Genomic DNA, 17,588 nt, shown 5'->3' on the forward strand with positions numbered 1-17,588 from the left:
GAAAAAAAAACTACTTAGTTGAACACCTATACTAGAGGAACCCAAGCAATTCTCGTCGCACCCAACCACCATTGTCAACTAAAGCCATTCTAGACCCGCTGATTTGAAGCCAAGCAATCCCTGTCGATTTGAACCCAAGCAGATCAAAAGAAGATGATGAAGAAGACGATTAACCCACGAACGAAGCTCCTCCACTAGACGCGTGTCGATCTCGAAGCTCCTCCACCAGATGTGTGCCGATCTCGAAGCTCCTCCACCAAATGTGTGTTGATCTCCTCCACCAGATGAAGTTGCACCCCAATTCTTCTCTTCAGTTCGGTCGAACTCCAAGTTGGCACTAGTTCGCCCACTTGCAAAGAAGAAGAAGGAAATGATGAGAGATTTAGGGTTAAATTTAATTTAGGTTTTGTAAATTTGATTTATTTTTTGTTTTTTACTTTGTTTAATTTTTGTTTTAGATTTTTAGATAAATATGTTTTAGTCTTTTTAATTAAATTATAAATATTTACGTTTTTTATATTATTTATTTTATTTTAAATTAAATGTATTTTTATTTAAAAATTTATTTTTAATTCATTAATTAATAAAATTCAAGAGCATTATGTTCCATATCATCATTTTCTTCTATTTTGCAAAATAAAACATCCGAATAAAATACCAAATCGATCAAATATTCTAGCAAAAGACACCTTGAAGAATTATAGGTATAGTCGGTTTTGGTTTCCCCTTGAAACGAGCAACAAAAGTTGCAGATAAAAAGTCTGAGATTAGCAAGCTATTAACTTGACTTTTGACCATGCACGTCTCTCCATATGTCATGGTTCCTAGACGTTGTAGGACATGAGCGGTCAGACCTAGTCTCCCTAAATCACAATCACAATCACAATCACAATCATAATCACAAAACACACCCCTATCCCTGTACCCACAAATCCATCCTTAGCAAAAGAAAACTGATTCCTTTTGAGTTGACCTGTGAGAATTTCATTATGCTTCTTTTTCTGTCAACACTTTCCAATCCGGCAGGCAATCTACTTCTTTCTTTATGCCTTTTTTTATTATTACTAATCAATTAATATTGTTATTATGCGCGATAATACTTATAGAAAAAGATCCTATTGAAAGTTATTAAAGAAGAAGATAACGATAGCCCCCCAAAACCAAAACTTGTCACCAAAATGATGAAACGGTTTTCCATGTTGAGAAAGCCATTGTTTGGTACAATTGCTCTTTTGGGTCTCTTCAGAAAATCATCAAACACAACCACAACAACAAAAGAAAGTGGCAAAGAGGCATGAACATCTTTATCCTCATCGAACTAACACATTTTCCTCATCTGGGCATTGATCCATTTTGGTCATGATCATCATCTTGGTATCGTGAAAAGGAAAACGACAAACGACATCAAGTTTTCATCTTGTATCTCCAAAAAATGAGCAGAGAAAGCAGTAGTAATAGTAGTAGCATGATAAAGGCATGGGAGGCGACAGTGCGGAGGACACAGGCGGCGAAGAAGCGAGCCAACAGCATATTCGGCACATCAATCATATCCCACGCGGACGCCGAAAACGAAGACGAAGAGGAAAACGACAACTCGATGAGTGTCGTCGGAGAAGTGTACCACGCAGACAAAGTCCTTCCCAATGGGGACTACTACACAGGGCAATGGTCGGATAACTTTCCTCATGGACAAGGCAAGTACCTCTGGACCGATGGTTGCATGTACGTGGGAGAGTGGTTCAGGGGGAAAACTATGGGCCGAGGACGGTTCAGTTGGCCGTCTGGGGCCACCTACGAAGGCGAGTTCAAAAGCGGGTACATGGATGGGACGGGTACTTATACTGGCCCCAATGGAGACACTTATAAGGGACAATGGATCATGAACTTGAAACATGGTCATGGTGTCAAGAACTATTTTACTGGAGATTTTTATGAAGGCGAATGGCGTCGAGGCTTGCAAGTAAGATAACTTCTATAAATATATATATGGGTCATTCACTGTTATATACCCTTTTGTTTAATTTCCCCATACATCACTTTATTATCCATTAATGGTGTGTTTAATGTTAGGAAAGAAGGGAAAAAATTAGGCCCTTTACTGAATCTATCGATAGTTTAACTGTTACATATACAAATGATTAAAACCAATGATTAGAATGTACGTGGTTGAATGGTGATTACAAGCAGTAATTTAAAAATAAAATAAAATAGTTATAACATTTTACAGAATTCCTGGACTTCACTCTATATTACCTTCATGACTATTTTTATTCCAGAAACTCGGGATAAAAAAAAAATATTATACAGTTTACTAAATTTCTCGATCTTCCTTCTTTTATTTGTATGAATGGTGACATTGGTTGAAAAAATGTACCCTTTACCGACATTCTCGAAATTTCACTGCATTTTCCATCAAAGGCGATTTTGGTTGCAGAAAAATTAATCCTTCACCCAATTTCTTGAAATTATACTGTATTTTCCATTAACGGAGATTTTGGTTAGCAGGAAGGTCAAGGGAGGTACCAATGGAAAGAAGGGAATCATTACGCGGGGGAATGGAAAAACGGTGAGATATACGGGAAAGGGATGTTCGTGTGGACGAACGGGAACAGGTACGACGGTTACTGGGAGGAAGGAGTCCCAAAAGGGAGCGGTACCTTCAAATGGCCCGACGGTAGCTTCTTCGTCGGCAACTGGAGCCGTGACTCCAGAGAGCAGAACGGCACTTTCTACCCTTCTGGCTCTTCTCCGGACGCCAACCTCGACTGGGACCCTCAACAAGTCTATAACGTCGACCTCTGTGATTGCCGCATCTCTCCCAGCGAGAAGGTCTCCATCTTACCCTCCCAGAAGAAGCTCGCCGTTTGGCGCTCCTCCAAGGCCAACGACTGCGGTGGTGGAGGAGAGAGGCCGAGGAGGATGTCTGTCGATGGGAGAGTCGGTGCGGCCGTGGAGAGGCCCTTTGATAGGATGCGGATGTGGGACTCTGGTGAAGATGAGAGGTGTGGGGTTGGGGGGCTGTTTTGGGGGAGGGAGAGTAGCTGTGAGGAGTATAGTTATGCGGGCTTGAATGGTGAAGATGCTAATGGGAATAGGAATGATATTCCTAAAGGGGGTTTGACACAGCAATTGAGAGTGCCCAAGAAGACCAAGAGACAAGGGGAGACCATTTGTAAAGGCCATAAGAATTATGAGCTTATGCTTAATTTGCAGCTTGGAATCAGGTATTACTTGAATTACTATTATTATTACTACAAGCCCCTAATAGCAATGCTCTATCTTATTGGCATTTTGTTTGTTTGCTTCCTTTTGCTAATTCTGTCTCCAATTCTTGTTCAGCTTGTTTTTGTAATAGGGCTGTTTCGATGGTTTGTGGATCCAAATACAATTACTCTAAATAGAGTGTAGTTAACTTAACAAGACTTTCTTCTTCTTATGCAGCAAACATAGTTTATCAGATTTTTGTTTCATGCATTGGTTATGTATGGCTGCTGTGCTGTATTTGTTTAGTTCTAAGTTCTTAGTTCTTTTGTGTAATGTTGAGTTGAGTCTGATGTGATTAAGTTTCATCTTCATTTCAAGTTTATGTTGATGAAAAATTATTGTTGTAATAAAGGTTATAACATTTTTTGACTCATTATTGTAGACACGCCGTTGGAAGACCAGCTCCAGCTGCATCCCTTGATCTGAAGCCCTCTGCTTTTGACCCCAAGGAAAAATTATGGACAAGATTTCCTCCAGAAGGAACTAAATATACTCCACCACACCAGTCCTGTGAATTTAAATGGAAGGATTACTGTCCATTAGTCTTCAGGTCAGGCATTTTAGTACATAGCTTCCACACACACACCCTTCCCTATTTTTTAATTACTACAAAAACTGTTTATAACTGACCACTATACCCCAAAACAATTAATAATAAAGCTGATAAAGCTGGATAATAGGTCTTTTTAGCATTGTGGGTGATAATCACAAGACACTAGAGTGACTTGACAGATTTAGTGGAGTTTGAAAGAACTGGAGTCTGGATATTGACTAAAAAAATTATGTTGGATGATGTTTATAAGTTTCTTATAGTGAGGGAATCAGACAACCTCATACAGAAAGCTCGTAAAACAAAATGTATTTTTTATGTTTTGGTTGGATCTTGGATTTTACCAAGGAAAAACTTTGTAAGAGAAAAGAGTAAAGATGGAGGAAAATATTTTCCTAAAATTTTATAAAAAAGTCTTATTTTTTCTAAACACAGATTTCTCAATTTTTGTGTTTGAATCCAAACAAAAGAAAATGAAATCCTTAAAAATTCATTTTTTTCCCTCCTAAAATCCAAAATCCAGAGGGTTAGTTTACTTATTAATTTAATTTGGTTCTAGTACTTTCCAAAATGTCACGTGTTAAGTTTATCTCTGAGTGATCAACTTTATGGTCTTACAAACTCTTTGCCTTGACATGCTCTCAGGACATTAAGGAAGCTGTTTAAAGTGGACCCAGCTGATTACATGATATCTATTTGTGGTAATGATGCACTTCGGGAGCTTTCATCTCCTGGAAAAAGTGGTAGTTTTTTTTACTTGACCAATGATGACCGTTACATGATAAAGACTATTAAAAAAGCAGAAGTAAAAGTGAGTTTTGATGCATACTTGATCTTGTGCAGTTTTGCCTGAAATTCTTAGCTAATCATGTTACCTTGGTCTTGTGGTGAAGGTGCTCATAAGAATGCTTTCAGCCTATTATAACCATGTTCGCGCTTTTGAGAATACTCTGGTGACCAAATTTTATGGTCTACACTGTGTAAAGTTAATGGGGCAACCTATACAGAAGAAGGTAGAAAATTGTATACCTTAGTTTTCTTCCAAGCATATTATAAGCAGTGTTTTTCATGAAATGAGAAGGCTGTTGTTTCTTTTATTTACAACAAGATGGATTGACCATTATGAATTTATTGATGTCGTATTTAAGGTACGTTTCATCATTATGGGGAATCTTTTTTGTACGGAATATACGATTCACAGGCGTTTTGACTTGAAGGGATCTGTCCTGGGCCGAACAACAGATAAGCCTGAGACAGAGATTGATGGAACCACAATCCTTAAAGACCTCGATCTTAACTTTATATTCCGACTTCAGAAGTCATGGTTTCAGAACTTTTGCAGGTGAGAGTGCCAAATTCAACTTCCCCAATTCATATATTTTGCCAGAAAATTGAAACAGAGTATTTTATGTAAAATCTTTCCTTATAAATCAACCTTTTAATATTTCTATTTCTATTGCAGGCAAATTGATAGAGACTGCGAATTCCTTGAACAGGAGAGGATTATGGATTATAGCCTTTTGGTTGGCCTCCATTTCAGAAATACATCAGCTGCTGGCCATCTTATTCCTTCTGGAGCTCGAACTCCCGGTGGTAACTTTTCTCCTTCTACAAGACTTTGTACTCAAATCTTTGCTCCGGATCTCATTTTGCTTTGCACCAAATACATGAGACTGCTATGTTTTACTTTCTTGCAGGTGATGATAGTGATGGGGCTCTCCATCTTTCAAGGGCAGACATGGATCAGCTTCTTTTAGATCCATCCAGGTAAAATGTCTCTACCTTAGTTATCAGTTGGTGCAATTGTATCATCTCCTATAGAACTCCCAAGTACAAATGTAATTAAAAAAAATTAATATGGTTCAAAATGAAAGTACTTCTATATAAGGCTGCAACTTTTAGGAGAAAACTCAACTTGAAAGATTACACTCTTTTAAGATACATGAAGTGAAGATCATTTGAAACCTCATTTCCTTGACAGGATATAATATAATGGCAGTTATCTCTATTACAAGAAGAAACTTTTGATTTCAAAACATAGTTTTGTCCTCAGAATACTATTTTTGGATATTTCTAAGGGAATGTTTTACTTCCAATTCTATCAAAAGAATATGATCATCAATCATAATAATTTATTTATTTTGAACTAAATCACTATTGTCAATATCAAAGAAAAAAAACAAAATTGTTTGGATGAATTGCAGGTGGGCTAGTATAAAGTTGTGTATGAACATGCCAGCAAGAGCTGAACGGACAGTGAGAAGAAATGACTTGGAACTTCAGCTTATAGGAGAACCCACAGGAGAATATTATGAAGTTATACTGTTCTTTGGTGTCATAGACATACTTCAGGACTATGACATTAGCAAAAAGCTTGAGCATGCCTACAAGTCCATTCAATATGATCCAACGTCTATTTCAGCTGTTGATCCAAAACAGTACTCAAGGCGCTTTCGCGAGTTCATACTCAAAATTTTTGCTGAAGACAGTTGAACTAGCCATTTAAGCAAATAAACAGCTGCATTGTCTGGATAGCATACAAAATTTGATTCTATTTTTTGACAGCAATTCATTGATTTTGGAAGCTTGCTCATCAACCCGAACTCAAATACATCAGTTTTGCCTTTCACTTTTCCACCATTTAGAGGTACCATATTAGACCTCCAAAAACAAATTCACATTGCTTTCATTAGTACTTTTGTCCTATTTTTCTTTTCTTTTCTGTTTTTTTCCTCCCCCCCTTATATATAATACTACAGCTAAATATTCCCTATACTATACTGCAGCAAAAATTTGCTGTTATAATTAGAGAAGCATTCCTAGTGTACCCAAATTGTAAAAAATGTATCCATATGTATTATTGTTCACTTTATTTTTTTCCAATTTATTTTGGCTCAACAGAAAAGGAGATCTTTGGTCTTTCTTGAGCTTACATTCAATAAATTTTTGTATGTATGGTTGTTATCTCTTTATTTATTTTATGAAAAATTATATTGTTCTTTTCAGATTCATATGGCTTAAGACCATTGCCAGCTCTTCTTTATGTTCGTTTTATGCTGTTGTTATAATTCTTTGATTTTTTATTTTAAAAAATAATATTAATATAAGGGAAACTAGAGCAAAATTGTTTTTTTTTTCTATGGTGAAAAGAAATTGAAGAAAATTTTATTCTCAGTCGATTAGAAGAAATTTTATTAAAAAAATTTGCATTGTCACTAGGACTTTTAAGTTGGAAAACTACATGGATTAACCCTTTTTAACTCTATATTTATAACCCTAACCTCTAATTAATATTTCTCACATTAATGACATTATTGGCACTTAAAAAGACATTAATACCCCTCAATAAATATTAGATTTTTCTCTCTTTTGTTTGTCTTGCACCTACCTAAGAGTCACCAAGGGAATCTACTCTCACCAAAAAGAGTAAACACCTCTTCTCTCTCAAATTATCCAACCTCAAAGATCATCACCATTTTTCTTCTCACCAAGATTTGGAAAGTGACGTTATCTACCACAACTTTTTTTTTTTCTTACCAAAGTTGAAGAAAATTGAAGATTAAAAAGAGAGCATCTCCCAAAGTTGAAGAAGATCGAAACTTTTGATTTGATAATTAGTATCTCTCTTTATTTTTATTTTTAGGTTATGGGTATCTTATGTAATAGTTTATATGAAATTTTTGAACTATTATGGGCTGAAAAATCTATGAAATAAAAAAAAAATTATGTTGAGATGACAAATTTTCAAAGATTTTGCGATTTAGTTTACTGTGTTCACACATAGTTCACATGCTGTTCACACATGGTTCACAAATTGATCACCATAAATTAGGAACGTGGTTCACACATAGTTCACCCCTGATTCACATCTAGATCACACATGTTTCACACCAAGTTCACACCTGGTTCACCCCTAGTTCACGCCTAGTTCGCACCTAATTCACCTCTGGTTCACATCTAATTCACCCTTGGTCCACACCTAATTCACACTTGATTCACACCTAGTTCATACCAAGTTCACCCCTAGTTCACACCTAATTCACACTTGTTTCACACCAAGTTCATCTCTAGTTCACACATAATTCACAGTTAATTCACACACCTGGTTCACACCCAATTCACACATGTTTCATACTAAGTTCATCCCCAGTTCACACCTAATTCACAGTTGATTCACACACCTAGTTCGCACCAAGTTCACTTCTGGTTCACACCTAATTCACCACTAGTACACATCACACATAAGAGGAGTCATTGCAATGGAAGGCTGCGGACAACGCTGGTGAACCGTGAAGACGAGGATGACTGGCTGTGTTTCGTCAACATGGGAGGCACTTCGTCCAAGACTTGCGGCTTCATCGGCGTCGGCAAGGTTCGATGTTGCAAAGCTGGCCAACTTCATCGACAACAACGGGGTTCGTTGTTGCAGAGGCATTCAACTCCATTGACGGCGGCGCAAGCTTCCATGTTGCAGGGGTATACCACGGCTAGGAAGAAAGAAAGTCACTCTAATCTCTTCACGACATTTTTAGGTTATATTTTCACTAATTAGCCCTATAAGGGTATTTTAGTCTTAAAGGGTTACATGTGTGAGAAACAAAAAAAGTGGCATATACTTATCAATAATGATATTACTAGAGTTATTCATTGGAGTTTCCCTTTTCAAACCTTATTATTTTTTTAAAAATATTTCTTGTTAAATTTTTCCCCACGCCTTTTTAAATCTAAACACATAAAAGCTTTCCCTCCTTTTCAGACATGTGAACAGGAGGATCTCGAGAAAGTTAATCAACGACTGAGATTCAATTCAGGCCCCTTCGGTGGCCCCAGATTGACCCTCTGCGTTCGGTTCCTCTATCTTCTTCCTCGACAGACCTCCCTCGTCCCCCCCTCCCTCTCCTCCTTTCGACTCCGCCGTTTCTTTCTCAGTTGTTCCGCCTCCGATTTCGGAAACCCCATCTTTTAGATTCGTCAAATTCGACTCATCAAAGGACCGTCCGTCGTGGACGGTACCTTCGCCTGAAATATCTTTTCAGCCATATTATCCGGCGGCTCATCATTTGGTTTGACTAACTCAGTCTTACTTTCTCATCCGTTCCCACCCTAGTATGGAGAGAATACACGTGGCCGTTCGTGCTCGACCTCTCTCGGCTGAGGATGCCAAGTCCAGTCCATGGCGTGTTTCTTCCAACGCCATTTTCATTCCTAATCACTCCTCCAAGTTTGAATTCGGTAATTAAACTCTTTAACCATCTCCCTCTTTCTCTCTCTTTTTCATGCTCTAATTGTGAAGAGTTTGTAAAAAAAATTTCTGGGATTATTAGATCGAATTTTCTCCGAAGATTGCAAGACTCTGGATGTTTATGAAGCCCGAACGAAAGAAATCGTTGCCGCTGCAGTTGGGGGTTTCAATGGTACGTATTCGAAGCATAATATTGCGTTTTTTTTTCTTGCGGTGTTTTGTATTCAGAACTGTATTTTTTACAAGGCTAACTTTGGTTCATTTGGCTCAATTGTAGGAACTGTATTCGCTTATGGGCAGACTAACAGTGGGAAAACTTTTACCATGCGAGGCTCGGCTATGGAGCCAGGTGTGATTCCTCTCGCTGTGAGGGATTTGTTCAATATAATTCATCGGGTAATTGATTCTTTTTAACGTTGTAGTCACATTGTTGAGTTGCTGAATATGCTTGTCGATTGTTTAAAATTGTGCAGTACATTAAAGACTCTTGTTCTTTTGGCCCCAATTAACTTGTTTTTTTTTTTTTTTTAAATTGGCACCTCATGGAAGTATGTTCAATCTTTATTGTCTGTTTTTATGATCTTTTTCCCCTTCCCGTGGCTAAAGAACGCAAGACAATTTCCCTAAAATTCTTAAATGTGGTTAACATACTAAAAGTTTATAATGCTAACAGACAATTAATGCTAAAGTTGTTGTCGAAAAGGTTTGTTAGGATGTGTTTCTATGTTTAATAAATATTTTGTTGTGTTTTTTAGGATGTAAATCGAGAATTTCTTCTGCGTATGTCCTATATGGAGATCTATAATGAGGAGATTAACGACTTGTTGGCTCCTGAGCATCGGAAATTACAGATTCATGAAAATCTAGAGGTACTGAATTTGTATGATGTGAATATGTTACCATATATAATGTTTTTTCAGCACTTGAATGCTAATTGTCTCTCTTCATTATTGCAGCGAGGAATATATGTGGCTGGGTTGCGAGAAGAAATTGTTGCATCTCCTGAACAAGTCCTTAGTTTTATGGAGTTTGGAGAATGTAATTTCCTTTTTTACTTTCCCACCTGAATCACACGCTCTCTTTCTAAGCATTTTTAAGACCTAAGAGCGCTTATTCACTTGTCTAAATGTCTCATTTGGCTTAGATTCATTCTTCTATATACTTTGTTGAGTGGTATGCAACCGGAGTAACAAAATATTAGATGATACTAGTTTGTTTCAGACAGTTAACATCTAAAGTCAGTCTGTTCCTGAGCTTTCTGTTTCTCCAATCATTTTTAGCTTCTTCTCTTGAATACCTGGCAACTTAAATTGTTTGACGTATCTAATATGTTTCTCTTTTATGATGTGTGAGCACATGTGCATACAATTCTTTTTAAAGTGAAATACCCTGGTTATCCAAATATCAACCTAGCTGTTAGATTTAATGTCTTTAATGGTTGATGATTAGTTTGATTATTTTGTGCTTCAAAATTTCAGCTCATCGGCATATTGGAGAGACAAATATGAACGTCCACAGTAGTAGATCCCACACTATTTTCCGAATGGTAATGTCATTATATTTCCCCACCCCCCAAATTAAAAAAAAAAATTGGAATATTATATTATGTGTGTTTCCTGGTCTCCAAATATTGTAAGGTTAGGTGGGGAGCCTAGTATAAAAATGTTATGAGAGTTTAATTTTTTATATTGATTTTGAGAAGAATAGTGTACATTTATAGGCTGTACAGAATAAAATACATAAATACAAAGTAAACTAAATCCTATAAAAAAGGAAAGTATATATGTATATAAAGATCCTACAGTTGATATCAAATCATAATGATTTGATTTCCTTAATACATCTGTCTACACTCCCCCTCAAGCTTGACTGTAGATGTTGATGAGTCCAAGCTTGTCTAATAGGAAATCAAACACTTGTTCTGTCAGTCCCTTTGTAAGTATGTCAACCAACTGTTGATTAGTAGACACATACTTGATACATATAATCCCTCCATCGATCTTCTCTTTAATGAAGTGACGATCCACTTCTACGTGCTTTGTTCTGTCATGGTGAACGGGATTATGAGCTATACTGATGGTGGATTTATTGTCACAATAGAGTTGAATGAGATGTTCATACTTTATCTTCAACTCTTCAAGTAGTCTTTTTATCCAAATGACTTCGCACACTCCATGGGCCATAGCCCTGTACTCTGCTTCTGCACTGCTCCTTGCAACAACAAATTATTTACTTCACCATGTTACCAAGTTACCCCATAGGAGAGTACAATAACCAGATGTGGATTTTCTATCATTGATTACTCCAGCCCAATCAGCGTCAGTGAAAACTTCAACTTTCCGATCACTCGTTTTTTTTGAAATATAGCCCCTTTCCTGGTGTTTGCTGTAAGTATCTCAAAATTCTATAGAAAACATTCAGATGTCCTTGACAAGGACTATGCATATACTGACTTACGAGACTAACAATGAAGGCAATGTCTGGTCGAGTGTGTGAGAGATAGATAAGCTTGCCAACCAGCTGCTGGTATCTTCCTTTGTCAACCGGATCTCCTTCGAACATTTTTGTTTTGTTCCCAACTTCAATAGGAGTTTTACAAAGCTTGCTTCCTAGCATTCCTATTTCTTTTAAGAGGTCAAGAGTGTATTTCCTTTGAGACACGGAAATACTCTTTTTGCTCCTTGCAAATTCCATACCCAGAAAATACTTTAATGCACCAAGGTCCTTGCATCAAATTCTTTTGCCATCATTTTCTTGATAAGATTCATTTCTCCAATATCATCATCAATAACAATAATATCATCAACATAAACTATTAAGATAGTTACATTCCTTTTCTCTGAGTGCTTAACAAACAGAGTATGATCAGTTTGTCCTTGAATGTACCCAAGATTCTTGACCACCTTTGAAAAACGATCAAACCAAGCTCGAGGGGATTGCTTGTAGCCATATAGTGACTTGTTGAGTCTTCAGACAATCTTCTTATTGAGAGTTTCTTCAAAACCTAGGAGTTGACTCATGTAGACCTCTTCTTCTAGATCACCATTTAGAAACGCATTTTTTACATCAAGCTGATGTAATTCCCAATCTAAGTTTACTGCTAGTGAGAGTAGGACTCTGGTGGTGTTGAGCTTGGCAACTTGAGCAAAGGTTTCAATTTAGTCAATTTCATAAGTCTGTGTAAATCCTTTGGCCACCAAAGGTGCTTTGTATCGCTCGATAGAACCATCGACTTTATACTTGATAGTAAACACCCATTTGCACCCTATAATATTTTTATTGGGTGGCAATTCCACTAGGCTCCAAGTGTTATTTTGTTTTAGTGCTTTCATCTCTTTAAGTACAACTGCTTTCCATTCGGGAATAAAAACACTTGACAAACTGGAGATGAAAGCTTTGAATGATGATGATAGATTAGAAAAGAAATAAACTTGGAGATAGGATGTTGGGTACAAGACCTAGTCCCTTTTCTCAACGCAATAGGGACAGCTAGATCAGAAGTAGGATTTGAATGATAATTACCTGACACATTTGAAGATGTAGGTTCTATCACCGGATTTGGCCCTTGACTGTGATGAGGATTCATGACTTGGTTATTTCTTTGAGAGACATTTCTTCTAGTGTAGACACGTAGCTCTTGTTGTTGTTGATTCAACTCAGGAAGACTAGTCCTTGTTTCCATGATTGGATCAGGTTGACTATTTGGAGTGAGAGTAGAACCAGGAACGACTGAACCATTAGGAAGAGGAGTTGGAGTAGAAATAGGGACAATTGGAACATTCGGATGAGAAGGAGGTGGAGTTAGAGTAGGAAGATCTAGGAGTAATCCTAACTGTAGGGTGTCCCACGAGCACTGAGCTTCTTGCTCAGGATGAGTCTACTCCCCTTAAAGCGAGGGGGAGGAAAATATGGAGTATCTTCAAAAAAACTGACATCGAATGGGACATATATTTGTTTAGTGAGAGGACAGTAACACCGATAACCTTTTTGAGTGGAAGAATAGCCAATAAAAATTGTCTTAACAGCCCTAGGGTCAAGTTTACTATGAGCATGGATATGGACAAAATCTACACAACCAAAGGTTTTGACAGGAAGAGTATTGGTAGAAACATGGGGATAAGATTGGTGAAGTACTAAGTATGGTGTTTGAAATTGAAGGGGTCGACTAGGTAGACGATTGATAAGATATGTGGCTGTTAAGATAGCATCTCCCCAAAGATACTTTGGAACATTCATGGTAAACATAAGAGCACGTGCCACTTCCAACAAATGACAATTTTTTCGTTCTGCAACACCATTCTGTTGAGGGGTATCAAAACACGAACTTTGATGAAGAATCACATTTTGTAAAAGGTATGAACCTAAAGTGGAATTAAAATATAATTGTTCCATTTTCCGTACGTAGTATACAAATTTTGGTTTGAAATTGTGTTTGAATCATACGGTGAAAATTTTGAAAGACTTGAAATGCCTCAGATTTGTGTTGAAGGAGATATACCCAAGTGATACGTGTGTGATCATCAATGAAAGTTATGAACCAGCATTTCCCATGAGAAGTAGTAACTTTGGAGGGTCCCAATATGTCACTATGGATTAGGGAGAATGGAGTTGTTGGAGTATAGGGTCTTGGAGGAAAAGAGGTCCGTGTGTGCTTAGCAAGTTGACAAATATCACATCGAAAAGAAACAGAACTTTGATTAGTGAACAAGGATGGAAACAAATGTTGTAAGTAAGGAAAACTTGGGTGACCAAGTCTATAATGCCACAACATTATTTTGCTAGAATTAGAAACAGAAGCAGAACTAGATATATGAGATTGGTGTCTTATAGAATATTGAGTCTGAAAAAAATAAAGTCCATCATGAATCCTAGCACTGCCAATCGTCCTCTGCAATGATAGTTCCTGAAATTGACAAGAATTGGACACAAACTTAGCAACACAGTGATTATCAAAAGTCAATTTGCTAACATAAATCAAATTACACGTCAATGGCGAAACATGAAGAATTGATTTAAGGAGAAGACTAGTAGATAATCTAATGGTGCCTATGCCTGCAACAGAAGATAAAGTACCAATCGGCAATACGAACATTAGATTTATTAGAACACGGAGTGTAGGAATCAAATAAATGATGAAGACCTGTCATATGGTCGGAAGCACCCGAATCAATTATCCATGGTACTTGAGAGCCTACCGAAGATATTAGGGCAGAATAGAGATTACCAGAAGGTGCAACAGATTATGAACCTAGATTGTTCCCAAAGGGTGCAGGTGATTGATTAAGAAGGTTGTATGAGGACAAAGAAGATTCTCTGTCGTTGGGGCAGCGAATAGGTTGGCCTTCAATGATTGTTGGTTGCGGATGATGGGGGTCGCCAATGGAAACTGAGTATTGCTTGGCACGGTGAGCTCCGATGAGTCCTTCTGGCACCAACGACAACAAAGACGAGAAGATATCCTGAGCATCAGGCAAAGGGATTGCGATTGCATTTGAGGTTTGAAGAGAGCCAAGGGGCTCACTGGACTGAGAGGAGGCTGCGTTGCTAGTGGCCATTGCCAGAGAAGAAGAACAAGGCAACGTATGAAAAAGAAAAAGAAAAAGAGAGAACCTTATGGCTATGATACCTTGTAAAAATATTATGATAGAATAATTCTTGCATATTATTTTTGAGAAAAATAGTGTACATTTATAGGCTGAACAGAATAAAAGACATATATACAAAATAATCTAAATCCTATAAAAAAGGAAAGTATACAGCTGATATCAAATCACAATGATTTGATTTTTATTCTGATTTGATTTCTGATAGGATTTTCCTATCTCTAATCGCCCAGACAGCAAGAACAATAGCAAATAACAGTGAAAATAAATGCAGAAATGATGAAGAAATTCAATTGTATTGATACCCAGGTGTTCGAGAGCCTGGTCTCTCCCAAAAGAGGTTACAAAATACCAATTCCAGCCTGGCTAATAATATCTCTTCTACCCTTTTTATATTGTGGTCTACACAGAACTCCCCTGTACCCCACTCCTACCCAATGACTCCTCATATAACTACCTCTACTTGGTGGTTCTAACCTCTTGCTCAGTACTTACCCCGAGCCTTTCTCCTCTCTTACCCCTCCTAGTGTAAACAAAAGTGATAGGAGGTCTATCAATTTCCTTAATATATCTGTCTACACCTAGTTTCAAAATATATGTATATATATGTACATTCATCTGCCTCACTATTTTCAGCATGCTACTAATGCCATTATATTCCTTCACCCCTTGTATTTAAAATCTGAAATACTGTGTATGTTCATTCACCCACCTTATGATGTTGCTTTCAACAGATAATTGAGAGTCGAGATAAAACAGAAGACCAAGATATTGGTAATTGTGATGCTGTTCGTGTTTCAGTATTGGTATGACGACGTGTGAGAAAATGAAACTTCTAGTTATTTTCCTTACTTTTGTTGCTTATATTTGATGTCTGTGTTCCTTTTTGTAATTAAAATGAAGAATGTCCTTTTCAGCATGTGATGTTTACATTGAATGTCCTTTCTTGCTTCTAGAATTTAGTTGACCTTGCTGGTTCAGAACGTGCTGCAAAAACTGGGGCAGAAGGTGTTAGGCTCAAAGAGGGATCCCACATAAACAAAAGCTTGATGACATTGGGAACAGTCATTAAGAAACTAAGTGAAGGTGTAGAGAGTCAAGGGTAGGTTCTGCACTTGTTAATAGACAAATGTTGGTGTTAAAATACATGAAAGTTGGCCTATTAATATAAGACAAAACTGACTGTGATTGCTATTTTATGCAGGGGTCACGTTCCATATAGAGATAGCAAACTAACGCGCATTTTACAACCTGCTCTTGGTGGAAATGCAAACACAGCTATAATATGCAACATTACACTTGCACAGGTATTTTTGTTCACTATTTTTACAACGTTCGATTGATATTTATTTTGTTCCTGTGGTTTTATTTCCTTTTATTATGGTATCTTTTCTTCAGTAGTAATTATTTAAAGCTAAATGGAATTATCTGTGGATATATATATATATATAAATATATATATATTTCATAAAGATTTTGAGTAGATGTAAGTAATAGAATTCAAATTCTTGACACAGTCCTTATGGACAGATAGAGAAAATAAGCTGGGCTTAAGGAATATTGTGTTAGTTTCCCTCAACTTGTGGTGTCACTAAGACTATTTTGATCAGCACTTGCTATGGATGGTCTTGTTAATCGTTGTTTTATTTTTAGTTGCGTTAAAGTTAATGTTTTACATCTTTAATGGCAGGTTCATGCAGATGAGACTAGAAGCAGTCTACAATTTGCAAGCAGGGCTTTACGTGTCAAAAATTGTGCTCATGTCAATGAGGTTTTCAATTATTTTTCTTTTTCTAAAGTAAATTCAATGTTCTGCCATTAGGTCCTTTTTTTTTTGGTCTGTGCTTTCTTACATTAATTTCAACCAATTTCTTTTGTTTATGGTAGATTTTAACAGATGCTGCTTTGTTAAAGCGTCAAAAGAAGGAAATTGAGGAGCTTCGAGCCAAATTACAGGTTGTTCTAGAATTTTTATAAGGTGTAATGATCTGTTACAAATAATATTCAATTTATAATGATCCATTTGAAGCAGTGTTCTTTTAACTTTTACCCACTCTTCAGGGTTCTCATTCAGAACATTTTGAAGAAGAGATCCTCAATCTGCGAAATAGGTTATTAAAGGTTTGAAAAGTTACTTCCTTAATTTATCAGTTATGAAGGGTGGAGCATATTCTTGAATGTGCTACACTTGCCTTGCAGACTGAGCTGGAGAGGGAACGCATAGCTTTGGAATTGGAAGAGGAACGAAAAGCCCAAGCTGAATATGAGAAGAGGGTACAAGAACAAGAAAAGAAAATTGAGAACCTGAGCTCAATGGTTTTGTGTTCAAATAGGGATGAAAGTCGAGATCGTTTTAGAAAGGTTAGTATTGATAAGCATTAGTTTTATGTCTTTTGTGCTAAAAGGTGTTATTAAAAATGAAGATCGTAAAATAGTAACATTAATTTTTTTTTACTTGGGATTTAGTTGTATGGATATTATTATTCATGAACAGAAAATAATGCACTCATGCAAATGGAATTGTTCTTGTTATGTGGCTTTCCTTTTAGTTAGAGTTGATTCTGACTTGTTTACATGACTTCCAAATTATAATAGTTCTCTTGCCTGCCAACAGTACTGCTATTGGCTTATACTAGAGTTTTGTTGGTCTAGATAAACACTCAATTTGCAAAGTAGTGGTCAGGATTGCATCTGCACTTTTTTCTGCATGGATTAGGGCATTGGGAATCTACCACATGAATTTCTTTAGCATAGATATTGGATAGTGAGTTGTGTTTTTATTTTCGATAAATATATTTCACAAAAGGAACTGAACTGAACCAGGAAACTTTTTCTTACCAACTATTAAAATAGGCAGCATTTAGGGCTTTGATGTAATCCTACTAACTCTCCCCTTCCATATCCATGTCCATGTCCCTGCATTTTTTTT

General features: G+C 36.9%; 2 protein-coding genes across 11 annotated transcripts in view; both read left to right on the plus strand.

Annotated features, from left to right (window-relative positions):
• The first annotated feature begins 1,133 nt into the window (after positions 1-1,133).
• Positions 1,134-6,819, plus strand: LOC133823323 (phosphatidylinositol 4-phosphate 5-kinase 5-like). Its single transcript, XM_062255987.1, has 9 exons — positions 1,134-1,960; positions 2,506-3,224; positions 3,647-3,814; positions 4,460-4,625; positions 4,708-4,827; positions 4,963-5,156; positions 5,277-5,407; positions 5,512-5,581; positions 6,019-6,819. The coding sequence occupies exons 1-9, from the start codon at positions 1,433-1,435 to the stop codon at positions 6,305-6,307; spliced, it is 2,385 nt and encodes a 794-aa protein (XP_062111971.1). The 5' UTR covers positions 1,134-1,432; the 3' UTR covers positions 6,308-6,819.
• Positions 6,820-8,535: 1,716 nt separating this feature from the next.
• The window catches only part of LOC133823324 (kinesin-like protein KIN-7O), a 70,144-nt gene continuing 61,091 nt past the window's right edge, over positions 8,536-17,588 (plus strand). For 8 of the 10 annotated variants that reach the window (XM_062255988.1, XM_062255989.1, XM_062255990.1 and 5 more), the window contains exons 1-13: positions 8,536-9,046; positions 9,139-9,228; positions 9,334-9,452; positions 9,812-9,925; positions 10,013-10,094; positions 10,535-10,602; positions 15,394-15,465; positions 15,616-15,761; positions 15,864-15,966; positions 16,350-16,430; positions 16,547-16,615; positions 16,721-16,780; positions 16,859-17,020. In XM_062255988.1, coding sequence (XP_062111972.1) covers positions 8,923-9,046; positions 9,139-9,228; positions 9,334-9,452; positions 9,812-9,925; positions 10,013-10,094; positions 10,535-10,602; positions 15,394-15,465; positions 15,616-15,761; positions 15,864-15,966; positions 16,350-16,430; positions 16,547-16,615; positions 16,721-16,780; positions 16,859-17,020 — 1,290 coding nt within the window. In that variant the 5' untranslated portion in view covers positions 8,536-8,922. Of the gene's footprint in view, positions 9,047-9,138; positions 9,229-9,333; positions 9,453-9,811; positions 9,926-10,012; positions 10,095-10,534; positions 10,603-15,393; positions 15,498-15,615; positions 15,762-15,863; positions 15,967-16,349; positions 16,431-16,546; positions 16,616-16,720; positions 16,781-16,858; positions 17,021-17,588 lie in introns of those variants that run through there. The other 2 variants (XM_062255993.1, XM_062255997.1) reach the window with 2 other exon arrangements.

The sequence above is a fragment of the Humulus lupulus genome, chromosome 3, assembly GCF_963169125.1.
Source record: "Humulus lupulus chromosome 3, drHumLupu1.1, whole genome shotgun sequence".
NCBI classification, from domain to species: Eukaryota; Viridiplantae; Streptophyta; class Magnoliopsida; order Rosales; family Cannabaceae; genus Humulus; species Humulus lupulus.